Genomic DNA, 19635 nt, shown 5'->3' with positions numbered 1-19635 from the left:
GGAGGGGGACCAAAACTAAAGGATTCCCAGAAGGGAAATAATGGTAAAAAAAAACACCCTGAGAATTGGTAAGAACAAAACATATCTATTTTTATTTAAAAATAATAAAGCCAAGGTGTTTCTGCACAGGGCCGAAAGAACAGAGGTGGATTGAGATCACACCAGATGTCTGTGACCAGCCTTGGTCAGCACTTAAAACAACACTTAAGAGAACAGGGGTAACTTTTCTGAATATTGAAGATGTTATGAAATTTGAAAATATTTGAAATATAAGCCACAAAGGAGAAGACTAAATGTTTAAAGATCTTTGTACAATTTTATCTTGAACCTTTAACAGCACTTGTGACCATTTTCATCTTATACTAAAATCTTTTCTGACACACACAGCAGAGAACAATAAGGGGAAAAAAGAGCTGATATACAGAAAACCACAAGTTCAATCCTTGGTAACTCTAGGTTTCTTTTTAAGGAGGGTCATGTAGTCCTCTGAAGATGCCAGCCACAGATGCAGGCGAAACGTCAGGAGAAAATCCTGAACACAGCCATACAGCCCAGAAACCACACAACACCCCAGCGATTCCGGCTGTGAAAGCCTTCGACAATTAAAAAAAAAGAGCAGTTTTGCAAGAGAATGTATTACTATGGGCTTCAAAAGTCTCCAAAAAATTAAAAAAGAAAAAGTAGCATCAAAGCACCCCACTCCCATTGTTAAACAATATTCCTTCCTTTTCATATTATCATGAAAATGAAAAGAAAACAGTATCTGGAAGGTCATTTTTACATACCAGTCGACTTAAAACTTTGTAATCATTAAAACAAATGTAATCATTATCCCTCAGTTGACTTCAAAGCAGCACAATAAAGAGTGATGTGTTACATTCTGTGTCCTACCTAACCTTTTTTTGAATAGATGACCTTTAAGTAGCTGAAGGTTGTCTCTGAATTTGGCTTAGTTCAAATCAAAACATCTGTTCCCCTTGTAGGGTTACTGTAAGGACTTCTTTTCTCTGTTGGATTTTGAGCACAGTAAGTGAGCCCTTTCCTGACCGATCACACAGAACCCAACACTTGTAAATCACGTTCTGAGCTGACAACAGCAGATCCACCTTCAGTCACCCTCTCCCAGCTAGCAAGGCCACTCGACTGCTGTGAGAACTGCTCTTATCATGTCATCAAATCAAAGCATGTCGAGAAGAGATAATACAAGAGAAATCCCAGAATGTAGTGACTTTGGAACACTGACAGATGCATCTGTCATTTTATACCTTCAACTAACCTGCTGTTCGCTGACTTGACACAGAAAAGCTGTCCAAGAGTAACTCCAGCGCTCTCGTGTTGTTTTCGCACGTCTCTGTTTGGAAGGCCTGCCGCTTCTTGGCCTTTATTTGACAGGGTTGGGAGAAAAGGCAAAAAGTTGACATACTAAAACACTACATTAGGAGGGCATTGTATGGCATCATGGGTAAAAATAAAAAGTAACCAACCAACACCCCTCTTCCCAAGGCTGCTGCATCAACCAGAACACCAACTGCAAGAAGACCCAGATTCTATTCCAAAAAGCAGTTCACATCTCCCGCATGTTAACAATACGGTTTTCCCACCTGTCAAGGCAACATCCAAAACCTCATTCTGGATCAAAGTATAGGCAGCCTCTTATAGCAAAGTCCTTCTATGCCCACAGGAAAGAACACTTTACAACAGAAAAATAAGGCAGAAAAGTGTGCTTTGACCCCACCAGTGTTCCAGATCCATGTTTATCTTGCCTAAGGTTGTCAACTTTGAATTGGGAAATTCCTGGAGATTTGGGGGAGGGCAGTGTTTGAGGGACCTCAGAAGAAGAGAATGCTATAGAGTCCACCCTCTTGGTTCTCAACCTTCCTAATGCCGCGACCCTTTAATACAGTTCTTCATGTTGTGGTGACCCCCAACCCTAACATTTATCCATTTTACAGCTGGAGAACACTGATGCAGAGAGTCTTAGGCGACCTCTGTGAAATGGTCATTCGACCCCCAAAGAGGTTGCGACCCACAGGCTGAGAACCACTAAAGTATCTATTTTCTCCAGGGGGACTTATTTTTGTTCTAGCGTTACCAGGTAGTGCCCGGCAGCCAGTGGGAGGGTTGTGGGGGAGGGAACACCCGGGGGGGGGATTAAGAGGACCAATAAGGCCATGCCTACTTGCAGGAAGTTCTTGACAAAGAATTTGCAGCAATTCCTATGGCTACCCCTTTGTTTCTTCCAGATAGCTCTAGGAATCACCAGAACTCAATGATAAAAAATTTCTGTAAGTAGACAAGGCCTTGTTTTTCTTCTTAATGTTTCTCCTGCCACTGCTTCCACTAGTGCCAGGCAATAGGACCTGAGGCAAGGGATCTCCCACCTCCACCCAGGTCTTCACAGCTCTATCTTGTACATGTAGGACTGGAAAGCCACAACGGTAAAAAGAAAGGTGGCGGAAGATGAAGGGAAGAGCTGAGTACTCCTTTTCCTTTGCTCCCACAGAGTGCCCTCACTTTGGGCACTTTGTGTATACAATGAAAGCCCTCCTCTGTTCCTCAGAACATACTTGGGGCCAGTGCAATCGATACTCAAATGTACACTCATTCCCAGTCCAAAAGAATTAGGACCATTTGTCAACTGCTTTGATAACCTGGGAAAACGTTAAGAAAAAAATAAACTCAATTTATACTACTCTCTCCACATTTCTGTGTGAAAAGAAAGTTTTAGTCAGACAGGAAGATGAGCAACATTAATTGTTCTTATTTCTCCTTTTTAGGTAGAGGGTCTGAAGGACATCTTAACTTTTGACTATACACCACTTTCTAAGAAGTCTGCCACCAAGATTTAAAGACACTGTTTTTTTATTGAGCAAGAAACATCTTTTCTCTATAAAATTGAGCTCCATTATGAGCCAACTGTGTATCATGACTGGCTAGAAGATAAGCAATGTATGTGAATCTCTGCTGTGTTCTCCACCATTCAGTTTAAATATTTTATAAATTTGCTCTACTATTTCAATTTTAATTATATGTTCTGTATATCTACTAATATATTATTCATATACATTTCAGTGTTTGATCCCTGGTAGCATTTACATGGGTTTCCCTGTGTGATGGTTAATACTATACTTCACAAAGAATTTCAGTGCCAACGGAATTCTCAGCCAGTGTTTTTGTTTCTAAAACAACAATATTCCAAAAATTAAGATGCTTGTCATTCTTACTGGATAGAATCAAACTAGAATGATAGCCTTCATCACTGCTTCCACATTACTTTACATTGCTTGTACAGTGCTGGGGGGGAAGCACATATAGCAAACCTATATCACTAAGATAAATATGTCAATATAGTATGAGCATTTGGAGTACCAGATACTCAAACTGTAGTGAAATCTCTTGCCACACAACAGACCTACACAATATGCTCTGCAGTGCAGGGTATTTTTCTCTTTTCTAGATATTTCATTTTTAATTTGCCACATGTTTTTGTTCTGTTTTTGTTTTGATAGTGCTATTTCCTTCTATTTACATATGTTTATTGCAATATCTGTGTCTTAATTTTGCCAGTTTATTTTTCTAGCTTCCAGCCAGACTTTTCCAGCTTCAAGATTTCGGAGCATTGATTTTATATTCTGGCTACTTTCACACCATATTCAATCATCCTAGGGATGAGATTATAGAATGATAACCTATGACTACCTGATGAATAGACTGCTTGGGAAAGGAAGAGTGTGAGTGCCCTTGAACCACCGAGTAATATTACTCAGTTCTACTTCTATTGACTTTAACTAGAACCCTGCTAACAGAATGACTACCCCACTTTCTCTAACTTCTGCTGTAAGAGGGTCTAATATGTTCAGTAGAGGCTGATCTATGCCAAATTATTGCTGACTTTTATCTTCACAGGGAGAACAGCCATTTCTTGCTTCTCTGTCACAGTACCATTTATTTAAATCCTATAATGGCCTAACCTAATTCAGATCAAAATCACACATGTAATATGAAGTGCAGAAAGATGGAAATGAGATCGATAATCAGTCTCCCTGTAATGCTAATACATTTAAAACATTTGTACAAGTGCTGTTTACAAGTACAAAGAACTGCCTGTTATTCAAACACCAGAAACCATGTACCCACACACTTAGAATTGCCATTAATTTTATTATAACTGTATATTCAATCACAGAAGAAGGGCCAAATACCATTGGGTGGCATGTATGAATGGATCTTATTTCTGCAAAACACTTCCAGTACTCATCTTAAGACTGTTACAAACAAACTGAAGATTGTGGAGTTCTCCTATCATGATCTGAACCATCCCTCCACATTCTTTAATTTGCTATTTCTTCAGTATCTTCATGCATCTGATGAATCAGGATTTAGTTTACTAAAGTTTAAGATGACACTAAACCTTCTTTTTGGTTTTGCTGCAGTGTACTAACCCAGCTCTTCTCTGAAATAATTCCACCAATCCCTTCTCCACAAGTTTCTGAGACAATAAAATTAGAAGCCTGAGTTTACTGGAATAAGAATGGGATAAATATAATAAAAATTTCTTCTAAGCACATACCAAACTTCTGATTCCATCTTCAAGGAATTAGCCACCTCTGTTAGCAGTATGTGGGCAGTTGGCAGTCAACAATAGGGCTACTGCTAATGGGTGAAATGTATTGTTCTGATGAGTGACCTATGAATGATCCAAAATGTTCAGCAAGGGTGTGGCTAGAATGCTCAGGAACGCTTTGGAAATGATTCTTAAAAATGCATACATAACCTATGAAATGCACACCATGATCCTATACAGGTGTATTTTGAGTTAAGCCCCACAGTGATGAATGAACTTTGATCTAAAAACAAATGTGAATTGACTGCAGTTTTAATTGTGTAAGCAAGACACAATTCATACACATACACTGAAAAAACATGGCGTTGTGAGCTCTGTACATGTTCACAGAATCATAGAATAGAATCACAGAGTTGGAAGAGACTACAAGGCCCATCAAGTCCCCCATGCCATGCAGAATACACAATGAAAGCACTCCTGACAGATGGCCATCCAGCATCTGTTTAAAAACCTCCACGGAAAGAGAGTCCACCACACTCAAAGGCAGTGTATTTTACTGTCGAACAGTCCTTAACGTTGGGAAGTTCTTCCTAATGTTTAGGTGAAATCTCTTTTCATGTACTTTGAATCCCATATTACTTGTTCTAGTCTCTGGAGCAGAAGGGGACAAGCTTGTTTCATTTTCAACATGACATCCCTTCAATACTTAAACATGGATATCATGTCACCCCCTACCTAGCCTGGTTCTAGGACACAAGAACATTGCTAGTTTTTGTTCTGTCCCTGTAACATATTCTACTGGTATGGACTTTGGTTGATTGCTAACAGTGGCCTACCTTTTCTTGAGTTAAAATCCTGCCCTTGGAGCAATATAGCTTACTTCTGTCAGGGAGCAAGTTCCAAACAGGAGTACAGGTTTGAAACCCAGTATGTCACATTAGTAACCAACACAATTAAATTGCTGCAAAAACTGAGTAAATTAAACTCAGCGTCATTCTGATTATATACTATTGTACCTAGCCCTCAGAGACTCTCCATATGAGGAGACTGAACAACTAGAGAACTTATTTCAATAAACGCACTATCAGTGATTCTTTTTTTACTATAAATTTTCCCTAGGTGATTCTCATTCTGTTGCAAAGTGACTTTCAAATTCAGTAGCTCATTAAAAATCTTGCCTCCCACCCACTTAAAAAGTCATTTATTTCCCAACTAGAATTCTTCTGATTAAACACAGTTGGGCGGAATAGCTAAAATACTTAATGCAACTAACTGGAACTTCTATTTCAGTCACTCGATCTTACCAGTTTGAATGCATTTTTATAATTAAGGTGAAAATTAGCAATAATATAACTGCATCAGACTTCATTCATTTTTTAAAATCACTTGTTCCATTCAAAATCTGGCCAGAATCTCTCTTTCTTTCTCACTGTACACATATACAAGAAGCTCTCACTAGCCCTTCAGTAAAACAATCACTTTTACAAGTAAAAAGTGCAAGTTACAAATCAGTGTGCTCATGAGAGAAGGGTTCATGTATGAATAGCCAGGAAAAGAAGCATTTCCTTCCTTTTGCTTAAGTGTGTTAGATGCTTGCAAAATAAAGACAGATTCTGCCAGAGGAGGATTTCTTAGCCACCTCAATATGTATACACATTTTGTCTGCACACAAGATAATATTTTAAACGGTGTATTAAAAGGCATTCCCAATTAAATTGAGCTTCTGACTGAAGTACTGAAAAGCTGCTATCAGAGTAATGTATAACCCTACTTCCTTGACAATCTGTGGTCAGTTCTATTACTTGTAACAGTCATTTTTGATTGATCCCATCACTTTATATCAGAATGCAAAGTGTCCAAGGGCTCAAAAGGGTTGCATGTAGGGGGAAACGGCTCATATATCTAGATTAATACTTACAGAAGGTGACCCACCTCACCCTTCTAGATGGATAATTTAAGTATGTAAAATTCCCATATCCCATATTTATGCCTCCCACACCTGCAGCTGTCAGCAAAGCTCCAACTTTCCCCATCTCCTCCTTATTCTTCCTTCCAGCCTGCTATCTCCTTTTCACCAAAATATGTGCAACTGAAATGGTGAAAGCATATTCTTCTGCCGTTCCCCATTCCTTCACATCCTTTTCTTTGTTGTTCTTTTTTAGTAAGATCTGCAGGACAAGGACCTATCATTTTTGTTCTCTAAAAAACTATGCACACTGCTAGGGCTATTGAAATATGATTATTATTAACACAGCTGAAAGGGTCAATTGCTATGAAAAGGAGGCCAAAGCGCCACAGAACTATAGAATTTGGCCGTTTGGCGCCCTCTATAGGCCTGAAGCCCAGAGCACATTCCCATCTACTAAATCCATAGGCTGCCCCTATATTTTCTGTATGTTACGAACTCCTGCCTCACCGGCTAACAAAACATTTAGCAAACCGGTTGCCACTCCATATGGCTGTCACTATGGAGAGAAGAGACAGCAAGTAATCTTGCAAGAACAGATTTTATGGGGTAGGTTACCACAACTAAAATGTGATACTGCAACAGCTTCTGGAAGATTATCAGCAGTTCACCGGCAGAACTGTGTAAAGTAGCTTAAATTCACGGAGCAATGTAAAAAACTCCAGGAGAGCCAACGAAACAATAAAAAGCAGTTCATAATCTCAGACACCAGACTATGTAATTACAAAGACAGGTTCTTAAACATTTTTATTTATTTGTTTGCTGAGAAGCACCCATTTGTATCTCCTTCTGAGGCAGTCAGAGACACAATACATTCTATTTAGGAAAACACCACACTGAAAATTAGAAGTCATTGCCTCTCCAGTCGGAACAGGGATTGGCAGTTAACAGCTATGTTATTCCTAAGCCACATGGTGGCACCACAGAGAAACAGCTGGAATTTCCGCCGCTGTTAACAGCAAACGTGCAATATTTCATTAGTGGGTCAAACAAAGTAAGATGGACCAAAAAAAATCTGCCAAGTATTACAACTGAAAGCAAGTTTAAGAGTTTGTTCATAATTTTGTGTGTTCATCCAGAGGCTTCATTTCATAGCTCTCCCAAAGTTTGTATTTCACCTACTACTTGCTTTTTTGCGAGTTGACCTTTTAGTAAACAGTCACCAACTGTGTTTAAGTACAATAATAATTATATTAGTGTAGCAAATATTCGTTCTTGTAAATACCATAGACTATGTAATATTTCGTATAGTGCTTTTAGTACTCTTATTATAGATTATGTAACATTTGAATAGTGTTTCTAGTACTCTTTTGTCTATATATATACTATGGTAATGGTACCTTGAAACTGATGTACCCTGATTTTGTATTACTGGTCACTGACTGTAAATAAAATGACTTACGACTTGCTTAGTTGTACCACCTTTTCACACCACTACACTTGGCTAGAAAAGGGCCAGATGGCTGTTGGAAAACAGATCCATGTCTGCAGTTTTCTCATGGTTCTACTAATGCAGATTCATTCAGACTGAATCTGCCTATAAATGCTTCTCGGTTAGTCCTGAGGTCCTTGCCTGGACAAAAATCAGACTCTAGCCTTGCCTATGTCCCTGCCAACCTACCGCCCTCCATAGTCTATCACTGTTGTTATCCAATTGCCTGCCTTCCTGTCTGTTGCCTTGCTACATCCGCATTCCAGTCCCTTTTGCTTCTTCATTTCATACCCTTGCCTGCAGTCTGCTTGTTAAACTTTCCTCTGCTGCTTCTATGGGGGTCTGCTTCTTGGGTCTGCAGAAAGCCTCCAGTGCACAAGTGCACATCCTGACCTTGGTTTGAATCTAGCTTGGAGCTGAACTTTTTGTTCTTCGTGGACTCAGCTGCCTGATGACACAGTGCTGGCATGCTGTCTATGGTACCATGATCTCCAGGTCCAGTCCTAGCTTCTTCACTGTACTCAGAAACAGAGTCCTACACACCCCGAAGTCAAAATCTTAAGTATTTCCACATACCATAATCCTTGACACTCAAAAATCTCTCACACGGGGTAACTCTTCCCTAAACCACATTTGGATCTCCAGATTCCAACCAATCCACATCTGACTAGCTAACACTTTTTCTTCTAACTGTACAGGCAATACAATGAGGGCCTGGTGTATGCTGTTAGGGTGTTTTTCTTACAAAAGCTAACAAGTGCTTGAGGGGCCCCAAGAGAGCTCCCCATCTACAGTCTGTAATCACAGTTTCCTTGCCTTTGTGTTTATTAAAACTGGTAGCTTTAATCAGTTTCGTGGGCAATGGAAATGCATCAGTTCAGATGAAGGAAGAAATTGCCTATTTGAACATGACAGGCAAATTTTAAAAACCAAGAAAAAAAATCTTTCAAAAATAGTTTGCCAGTGTCAAAATTGCATGATTTCTGCTCTTTTCTTCCTATGTCACTTCTAGAAAACTACAAAAGAATGACTTCAACATGAACAAATGAGCTTTAAAATAATAGTGCACTGCAGCCCCACTGGGGGATTTTAATTTTTCATATTTGAACAAAGAATAATTTCTCCAGCTTCCACTTTCTACACATACATACAAATTAGTCAACCAGAGAACATCATGGTCACAGCTAAGAGCAGCAAAAAACAAACAAAAACCCTGTATCAAGGCTAGCTTTCATTTTGAGGGCTCATTTAAGGAATGTTGTATAGCATGCACTGTATTCTTTGTATAGCATGCACTGTATTCTGGAGGGGAAATTGAGGGATGGAAAAACAACGTTTTCCAAAGTATTTTTATGCTAATCAAACGTCATCATTCTATCAGTTTGTTTCATCTAAAATGCTGTAGTTGGACAATTTGTTTTGTTTGTCATCCTCCTGCAACAAAACTGCTGAGGAATTTTCTTGAAGCATTGGGGCTAAATCAGGGGTCTGCAACCGGCGGCTCTCCAGATGTTCATGGACTACAATTCCCATCCCATTCTTATCTTCTTAAAAATAACTCTCAATAGTCACTGTGTTGCTAATTAAAAGACAATACAAATACCATTAAGGGTTGGATTACCTGATCTTTTGTACCATACCATACAATTTGAGGCATTATATTCTTTGCAGTGAGTAAATGTTAGCTGAGCAAGGGCAGTTATCAATGTGTCACACAGACACAGACACACACACACACACACACACACACACACACACACACACACACACCCGCTCACCATTACCATGACTTCTAGCCAGAACGTGAACATTCATTATACTAATCGCAGCAGGTGAACAACCATTTACTGAAACATCCATGCCATTTCATTGGTTAGATATTGGTTAGATAATAATGTGACAGTGTCCCATTCTGACCTCTGACCTTCAAGAAGAAATATAAGACAAGCTAAAGGTAATATAAAACCTTTGCTGGTATGGTATTTCTGCAATGCAATTGCTAGTAGTGTGATAACAAGACTATCTCAAAAAGGCTTCTGGATTGATTCTGTCCTTTAGAACAGACAAAACAACCATTTAATAGTCGCATTATGCAACACCCCCCCCCCCAAAAAAAAGAACTGAGGATACATTTACAAACTAGGAGTCTGTTTTGCAAAGAAGCTTATTAGAAAAGGGCTTAGAACGCTTTCAGACAGAAGATTTTTCAAATGTCATTGAGCATGAATCAATATATCTAATGCCTAGGGGAAAGATGGGGATTAGGCCAGGGCCCAGTGCTGATATCCACTAGTAGTTCAAAGAAAAGTCTGGGAACCATCCAGACAAACTGCAAGTGATACAATCCTAAACAGCAACTATTATGCAAAACTTCTATGCTACTTGATTTCTTTCTCAGGAGTCTTCTAACTCCATCATTTCTAATATCATGCTAAGCCAGTCATGTCAGAGGATAGAAAAATAATGGAGCAGTCACAAGAAGGAAAAGAAAGTTGTGGCTTAAAACATGCCACAGGATGCTCATATATTAAGCACCATTCTTGAAATAATATAGGATTTGGCTGTGAGATTCTAATTCTAGGCAAACGTGCATAAAAGTAAATTAATTTTAGGTCCCCAAGTCTTATTTCTAAGTTGACACATGAAGTAGGGCCTTTAATACTCTGAGCCTAAATCTACTGAACATACTAGCAATTTGGATGACTGTGGATTAAATGGATTTTTAGACGTGGTGCGGATTTAATGAAGTCTGTTCCTTAACTATAGTTAGGTAATGGGGATTGTACAAGACAATGGAAATATAAAAAGGTTTTGATGCAATTACAAACTATTGTTTGTTGCAAATGAGGAAGTCTTCAATTCCCATGCTCAGGCTTAACGCGGTGGATGTCAGTGCAAACATACAGTAATTCTAAACTGTGGGTAAAGAGAAAGTACCCAATCCCACAGTCCACTTAGATTCCTTTACTATTAAGGGAAGGGTCACATTATTTCTACAGTTCTTAATGATGCAACAAACATAAAATGTGTTCTAATAACTGAAGGCAAAAGTTAAAAACAAAGAAGAGATCTAACTTTCTAGTACTGAGGATAATTACACAGAACCACTTAAGAAACAAGGTAGCTCGATTCAGGGCTTCATGGAGTTTTAAATTGAAATGAGAAATCTCTCTGAAAGATATGCTTTAATCCAACCAGGATGAATTCTACGGCCTGTGTGCACAGGAGGTCAGACTAGATAATTGTAATGGTCCCCCTCTGGTCTTAAAAATGTGTGAATTTAAATTGCTTCCACACTTAATAGTCTAGAAGAAGCTAAAGAGTAACTATTCCTTTGAGACTATCCAAATTATGGTCAGTGAGTGAGACCACAGATAGGTTTAATACCATATTGAGCAGATAAAATAAGAAGTACATAAAATTCTGATACACAGAAGGTTCTCACCAGAGAAGAACAATCAGAGAAGTGCATTTAACTCTAATAAATCTTCTTTTGGCTTACTGTTTAGTTAAAAGTTTTTTTTCCAAAACCCTTTTCCAGGAAGTCATTTGGTCCAGTAAAAATAAAAATGCTAAAATGCTAACAAATGTTAGACACTGTATATTTTCACATAGGATAGCAAAGTTAAAAACATGATCAATTTTGTGAAGGGGTAGACTATTAGCAGCCTAATGACTGGCTGGGTGCAGTGTGCATTTTTTCTCCTTTATGCTTTGAAATGTGGTGTTGGAGGATAATTTTATGGATATTGTAGGTCAACAAAAAGACAAATAAGTGGATTCTAGAATGATTATATCAAGTCTGAATTATCCCTAGAAGCTAAAATGACCAAAATGAGGCTATCGTACTTTGGTCACATTATGAGAAGACCAGAGGCACTGGAAAAGACAATAATGCTAGGAACAGCTGAATGCACTAGGAAGCAAAGAAGATCCAACATGAGATTGAGTCAATCTATCAAGGTAGTCGTGACTCTCAGTTTGCAAGACTGGACTAAGCCTGTTAATGATAGGATGTTTTGAAGGGCATTAATTCACAGGGTCACTGTAAGTCAGAAGTGACTTGATGGCACATAATACACACATAGCAACCCTACGTTGAAGGCACACAAACACAAACATTAGTTCTGCAAGAGACCTCAGAGATATGTCAACTGGTTGATTAGTCCAACATATCAGAGGTGTAAAAATTGGGAGTTTCAAACCTGTCTCATACAGAAAAGTCATTAGCTTAAATCCATTTTAATTGGATAATGTGGCATGGGGGGAACACTATATAATTTGTAATAACCAGTCATTCCATTGGGAAGCAATCTATGCCCCTCTTTCCCCTCAAGATGCAACCCATACCTGATTGCCATTGCACATCATGTTCATCAAGCTGTCAACCCTTTCATTGCCTAGGCTCCACACCTAGCATTTATCACAACAGCATCATATATACAAAGCTTAATATAGTAATGAAGCAAAGGTCTCCGCAGTCAGAATATGCCTACAACAAAACACTCATATGAAATAGCGGCTCAGTTGTCTGCTCCACCCATCACATACACCACCCATATAGGCTTACTCTAAGCAAAAAGAGCAGAAATGGGTAGTGCCAATAATTGCCAGCCCCCACCCCCATCCCCAAAAAGTTTATTTCTCTTGGCAGCACACATAGCATCTTTTGGACCAATAAAGAAAATGCCTCATGGCTATTCTCTTACCAGTAGAAGCTCATCCTCTAATTCTTTGCAACTTTTTTCATTATCCTGTAGTCTCTGTGCGAGCTCTGTAATTGCTTTCTTTTTTTCTTCTACCTCTTCCTTTAGCTGCTTGTTTATGGAGAGGTAGTCCCTTTCCAGTCTGAAAGGAGGTGGGGGGGGGGGGAATTTGCAAAAAGTTCTTTTAGGCAACTAACATTTTAGATGCTGACAACTGCTGTACCTGATATGTTTCTGTAACATGCAATTTCAGAGCAAAGTATTACCAATTTCTAATTTTAGCAAAATATGACCAACTCCTCAGAAAATAATAACATACCAATTCTAACAGTCATTTAAGAGTTTGGGTTTGGCATAAAACTCAGATTATATAAATTACACAGAGTACCACTATTAACTTAAATCTATAAATTTCTACAACATAGAAGTTTCTTGGATTAACCACACTAGTGTTATTGAACATGCTGAGTACAACCAGAAAAATGTGTCACTTTCCAGAATAGATTTTAATAATTTGATAATATACTATACCTGAACCTAAAAAAGTAAAAAATCTGGAAGTACCATTAGATACAACCTCCTCAGCCTCTAAAACATTGTTTAGCAATTAGGAATGTGGTGGAAGCTTGTGGGCTTTTTCAGACCACTCACTCTTCCTGTTGTATGTAAATTTACCTCTGTCATACCACAAGGTGTCCCAGCCTTGGGGGAGAAGAAGTGAAACATGGGCACTCCCATTTGCATGCCAGCAGCACAATAATGGGGCAGAAGGCAAGGGCGGGGGCATTATGCCAGTCTGCTGCATTTTCCCAATCTTTATCTGCAGCCTGCAGATTGTAACAGTTAACTCTGAAGAACTGTATGAGTAATGTATTGTCGAAGGCTTTCACGGCCGGAATCACTTGGGTGCTGTGTGGTTTCCGGGCTGTATGGCCGTGTTCTAGCAGCATTCTCTCCTGACGTTTCGCCTGCATCTGTGGCTGGCATCTTCAGAGGATCTGATGTAGGGAAAGCAAGTGGAGTATATATCTGTTGGCGTGTCCAGGGTGGGTGGGGAAACCTTGTCTGTGAGTCACAAAGGAGGCAACCAGGTCAATAGTTGAGGGCATCTGAATAGAAGTATGAGTAACAATGAAGACTATAGCCTGGGAGTAACCCTGTAGATAGCAAGGTCACTGGTGGGAGCATCTGAATAGAAGTATCCTGGCCTTTGTTTCTTTTGTCTATGGTCATCCTGTGTTCGTGTGACAAAAAGAAACAAAGACAAAAGAAACAAAGGCCAGGATACTTCTATTCAGATGCTCCCACCAGTGACCTTGCTATCTACAGGGTTACTCCCAGGCTACAGTCTTCATTGTTACTCATACTTCTATTCAGATGTCCTCAACTATTGACCTGGTTGCCTCCTTTGTGACTCACAGACAAGGTTTCCCCACCCACCCTGGACACGCCAACAGATATATACTCCACTTGCTTTCCCTACATCAGATCCTCTGAAGATGCCAGCCACAGATGCAGGCGAAACGTCAGGAGAGAATGCTGCTAGAACACGGCCATACAGCCCGGAAACCACACAGCACCCAACTGTATGAGTAATTCACCTCTTCTGTTTAAAAATAGCTTCAACTCAGAGAATTTTATTCCAGGATCATTAAGCCCCTAACTGAACCATAATTTTCAGGGATTTAGGGGATCTACCCCTTTAGCGTTGGTGTTTACATTTGCCCTCAAAAACACACAAACTGTTGTTTTACAAAACTAAACACTGTCATTCTAAAAACTGTATTTTTCACGAGCATCTGCTCAATGACAGAGATATTTTTTCCTGTAATGCCTAGAGGAAAAGATCAGTTATCATTAATAGTGAAGAGAGTGTTAATTATAACAATAACAAAAAACAGTATGAAGACAAAGGAAAACATGAACCTTCCCAAAGAGAATTCTTATAAGGAGACACAACAACAGTAAATATGGCTGCCAAATTAAGATTGTTGCTAACCACATCAAAGGACAGCAGCACAGTAGGAAGGTAATACAATTTTATGCTAAGTGACATAAGAATTACCTGAAAGAGACAGTGGGTTATGGCCACAGAAGTTTCATTCATACCACAATATAATGGGGAAAAAACTAACATCCAATATTTAAATAAAATAAATTCAAATTATGGCAAACTTGAATGGCAAAGGGTCTGTACCCTAACTCTACCAATCTACTGGACTGCTGCAAAAAAAGAGAGCATCTCAACTGTTTCTTCTGTGTCTAGAGAAAAAAATTGAATTTGGGGATCACTGTTCAAAGCCTTCTCTATTATCTCACCAGGGCATACAGGATGCTTGATTCGGTGATCAAATATTTTCACACATATTATAGACCCTATCTATATTGTAATAAGACCAAATTCTCAAATGTTTTGCTGGTAAAACAATTAGTATGGCAATTCCCTAAAAATCTAACTTTTTGTTTTATTGTATTCATAAAGCCTCCATGTCTAACCATGAACAATTGCTCAGCTTTATGCATTACACTTTTTCCTGTCCTGTCACCAAAGAGCTCAAGTTAGCATTCACTGTCACCTCAAGTCAGTCCTATGAGGTAGGTCTGGCTAACCAAAAGTGAGACCCCCCCAAGGTCACCCAGAAGGGAACTTTAAGTAACACATTCTCGCCCACCACAATGCAACAAGAAATGGTTACCAAGCTAAAAAAGATTTCATGGCCAAGAGAATAAATAAGAAGCAACTCCAAGTATTGCACATTCACCTTTTAAGTATCTCAACCATGATGATTACATCTAAGATTGATTTAGGAACTGGAAGAAATAACTGTCAACTGTTTATTCACATATCGTATGCTACATCTACTAGCAAAAAGAGTAGAATATATAATATGATATGATATATAATATCCAAGTTGAGCAAAGACATGTGGATTCTGATTAACAACATACACATTGAGTTTTTCATAGCTGTCGTGTGCATTTCGTCTCTCTCTCTCATAGGCGTTTTCTACTTCTTTGAATTTGCTTTTGACAATGTCCAAATCAGAAAGTGCTTCTGCTTGGCTGGCCTTCTCTACTTGCAAAGCTCCTTCCAGGTCTCGAATTCTTAACTGCAAGATGTGATAACATACCAATCAGAACTCAGAAAGTACTGTTAATCTATTAGATTACTAGATAAAGCAGTAATGTGAGGGCAGACAGCATTCTACACATTCCAAGAGACACTGACACACAGAAGGCTGGTGCAGACTTAACTTTGTCAATACAGTACCATGATTAGGTCAGTAACTAATATGGGTTACCGATAATCCCTAATGTAGGCTCAGTCAGTGAACTAAAGCATGGTTAAATGTAGGTATGAATTCAGCTACGGGAACATGTATTCCCTTCTATTAAATAACCTCTTCTTCAGTGCAGATTCTGCCTTGTGACCATGATTATGAGGTTAGCCGCCATTACCATTTAAAAATATCAATTCCTCCAAAGTTAACCATCATTACCATTTAACAATATTCCCTCCTCACCAAGACTCAATCGAAGGATTAGATATTGGTTAGGAGTGAAACGTGGATAGCAAACAATACACAAACCACAGTTAGCAGGGGAAGAAAGGTGTGGTAAATTAATCTAGTATACTTGGCCTAGGATTTGGGCAACCCATATTCAAATCCCCACTCTGAATGACAACCTACTGGATGACTTTGGATCACTCACTTTCTCTGCCTAATCTATCTCACAAAGGTTATTTGTGGGGGATAACAGAGGAAGGGAGAAATAAGTTATCCCCACTGGAGTAAAAAGCAGAGTATAAATATCTAAATTTATCCTGTAGAGTGAAGATTATAAAAGGGAAGTATATAACCCTGAAGTCTATTCTCTGTACCTAAAATCATAGTTAAGAATCTGGGAATTAAAGTTAAGGTAAGAAACTACTGTGAAGTTACAGCACTGTAACTTGCAGCCTGCGTATGCTGACAATCTGGGTCAGTGCACAATGCTAAATGCCTGCAGGAGCTTAGGTTAATACTGGGATGCCAGCAAAAGTACAAAGTTAATGTATTATTTTGGGTACCCATTGCGTATTTGTTTTGCAAACAACCTTATTTAATTAAGCTGTTACAAGCCAGTAGTCGAGGACCCTTCAATATAGAAGCTTATATTGCATCCTCTGCAAAGGCTATTCTCTGTTATGTGTTGTTATATAGCATTAGGCAAACTATTAAGCATATGTCAATTATCCAGTTGCATGCTAATCTGGTATAATTTGTCAGTTTACCTGAATTATTTCAGAATTAAATTTTGATTCTAGATGGGCTGCTCTTTCTGCTTCAACATTTTCTTCCAATTTCTTTACTCTTGCTGTAGCTGCCTAAGAAGAAGAATTAACTTAAAAATCAACTCAACATGATGGCAAGTATCTAATGTGACCCCTTGAATATATTACTACAATGCACTCAGTTTGGAACTCTCTTGAAGAAGGCCTGTTATTTCCATCTGCACAGAATTATGTTTCTTAATACAGTTCCAATGTAAAGCAACACTCACTGTTTAATAAGGGTGACTTCACTTTTTGCAAAGCAACAAAAAATTGGTTTTCAAAACTAATGACTGGTTTACACAGACTATTAAATCCATCTCTCCTTCTCCTCCATAAAATGTTAAAATACAATTTCCATCCAATTTTTAGATACCTTTTCGTTAATTTTTTATTTTATTTTAACCAAAAACAAGAGAGTGCCAAGCATATTTATGGGAGCATATGTAACCTTGGACAAATACACAATCCAGTGGTAAAGTTATGTGGTTGTTGTACACTCCATCAAGCAAGTCTATAGAATGGCAGCATTTGAAGTCTAAAAAATAAAATAAATGATTCTAAGTGTGCTCAGGCTGGGAAAGGGTGTGGTAAAGGACCCAAGAATATATAAACTTCCACCCACTCCATATGACATACACAAGGTGATTGCTTGTAGTTACAATAAAATGGCACTGTTTTAAACAATACTGTATTAGTTACCCAATTGTGCATATATTTATGAATGTTACGGTTAACACCAGCATAAGAGGAACAGTCCCTCGAAGTTCTCTAACCCCATCGCAGAGAAAGTCAGACATGCTGAAATCAATTAGTCCCACATATTTCCATGGGACTTAAAACACAGCCAACATCCTCTGGGCTGGAGCCATCATTTATAAGGGGTTCTTAAGTTTGAGAATCCAAATTGTAAAACAGAAATCCCACATAACATCTTGAAACCTCTTTTAAACAATATTAAACACCCAGATTTCACATGCGAGAACAGGAGAAAGGAAAGGGAGTGTGTTTTTCTGAGGACTTTGCAGAGTGAGCTTCTTCTGCTTTGTGTGCTGGAGAACCCGAGGCATATCCTTGTGGAGAAACAATATCATGAAATATCCATAAAAATGCCGTGAAGGAAAGCAGCTGTGGGGGAAGAAGCTTTCAGTATAGTAGAAAGCTAATTTGGTATCACTTTTTAAAACACTGCAGACATTCTTTCGTTACAGCAGGCTCTCTTTTGCTGATTTACTCGAGCCAATATTTTGTTTCAACTTCTCCTGCATTGTATTGAAAATTTCTCTTTATTATTGTACATGTAGGCATGCTTTTATTGTTCACAAGCTGTTTTGATGTTCTTGTAAGAAAAGCAGGATGAAAATTCTTAAACAGAAGTAATGCAAAAAGCTCTTGGAACAAGTTAGCAAAATTTCATGGTATTATCCACCAGAGGGCACTACAGGAACAGCACAAATCTTACTGAGAGAAAAGCAGCTTTTTTGAGCATAGCTTAAGTATCTACCAAATTGCTAAACTAAAACCATCTTGTGGAGATTTTTTTTACCGCAGTTACCATTACTTGCAGTGCATTCCCTTTTTCTATTTAAATTGGTGAATGATAGTGATAGAAATATAAATTTGTCCATAACATGAAATATTTTTTCTGTCCTGACAGCTGCTTAAACAGTGCCTTCTTTGTTTCATAGTTCGTTTTGTACGAACACATGCCCAAAAATCAGCCCTACTGATGTGAATACCACATCTCCTTACCATCCACAGATCCCTGAATAAAAGTATATCCTTGAAGTTTGGGGAAGTACGTGCAGCTGATGTGGTAGCTCCTTAGAAAAAGACTCTAATTTTTGGACTACCATTGTGACCATTTAGTTGTTAATTTACAATTTCTATGGTTTTCCCCCCAGCAACTTCTCTGGGTGGCAGTAAAGTAGAGCTCTCTAGGAAGGAAGCTGAACATGGAATATGATGGGTATTCCACTGTAGGCAGTTATCTCACACCAACACCCAAAACATTGATGGAGGAGGGCAGGAAAAGATGGCACTTACGTCCAGTTCTTTTTTAAGTCGAGCTTCCCGTTCAGCACTGAACTCAAGTTCGCTGTTTTGCCGCCTTATCACTTCAGAGCAGTTACTGTGTTCTAGTTCCAGATCCTGCAGCTTCTGGCGAATACTCTGAACAGCGCTGTTTTTTTCCTGATAATATAACATTGTTATTAGCACAAACACCAACACAAAGTGATTCTTTGAAAAATGCTTTCTAGTGTTTAAGCAATTCATACTCCAGATCACCAATACATAGATGGGTAGTCTGCAGTAGAAAATCAAGATTCAAGTCCAGTAGCATCTTAAAGAGAACAAGATTTCCAGGATATAAGCTTTTGAAGGTCCTCAGAAACTAAAGGACTTTTGAAAACTTATACCCTGGAAATCTCGTTCGTCTTTAAGGTGCTGCTGAACCAATATCAGTACATGGCACTGCATAAAATGTCAGTACACATCACCATAATGCTGCACTCAGACATCCAGTTTAATCTTGGTTAAATCAAAATAGGCACAAACCCAGCTTGTGATATACTTAGAACAGACTACTGCTTCTCTCCCTGTCACATCCTTTTGCAGACAGGACAGTGAACGAATGATCACTGAAGGCTC

General features: G+C 38.7%; 1 protein-coding gene across 7 annotated transcripts in view; it reads right to left on the bottom strand.

The window, feature by feature from the left end:
• Positions 1-19635, bottom strand: part of CCDC171 (coiled-coil domain containing 171) — a 181493-nt gene that overhangs the window by 128715 nt on the left and 33143 nt on the right. For 6 of the 7 annotated variants that reach the window (XM_048502903.1, XM_048502902.1, XM_048502899.1 and 3 more), the window contains exons 5-9: positions 19030-19176; positions 16945-17037; positions 15618-15778; positions 12672-12810; positions 1277-1379 (exon numbers count right to left, since the gene is read on the bottom strand). In XM_048502903.1, coding sequence (XP_048358860.1) covers positions 1277-1379; positions 12672-12810; positions 15618-15778; positions 16945-17037; positions 19030-19176 — 643 coding nt within the window. The remainder of the gene's footprint in view (positions 1-1276; positions 1380-12671; positions 12811-15617; positions 15779-16944; positions 17038-19029; positions 19177-19635) is intronic. The other variant, XM_048502904.1, reaches the window with a different exon arrangement.

The sequence above is a fragment of the Sphaerodactylus townsendi genome, linkage group LG07 (assembly GCF_021028975.2).
Source record: "Sphaerodactylus townsendi isolate TG3544 linkage group LG07, MPM_Stown_v2.3, whole genome shotgun sequence".
Taxonomy (NCBI): Eukaryota; Metazoa; Chordata; class Lepidosauria; order Squamata; family Sphaerodactylidae; genus Sphaerodactylus; species Sphaerodactylus townsendi.
Note: the sequence above shows the minus strand (reverse complement) of the source record. Positions and strands in the feature narration are given on the sequence as shown.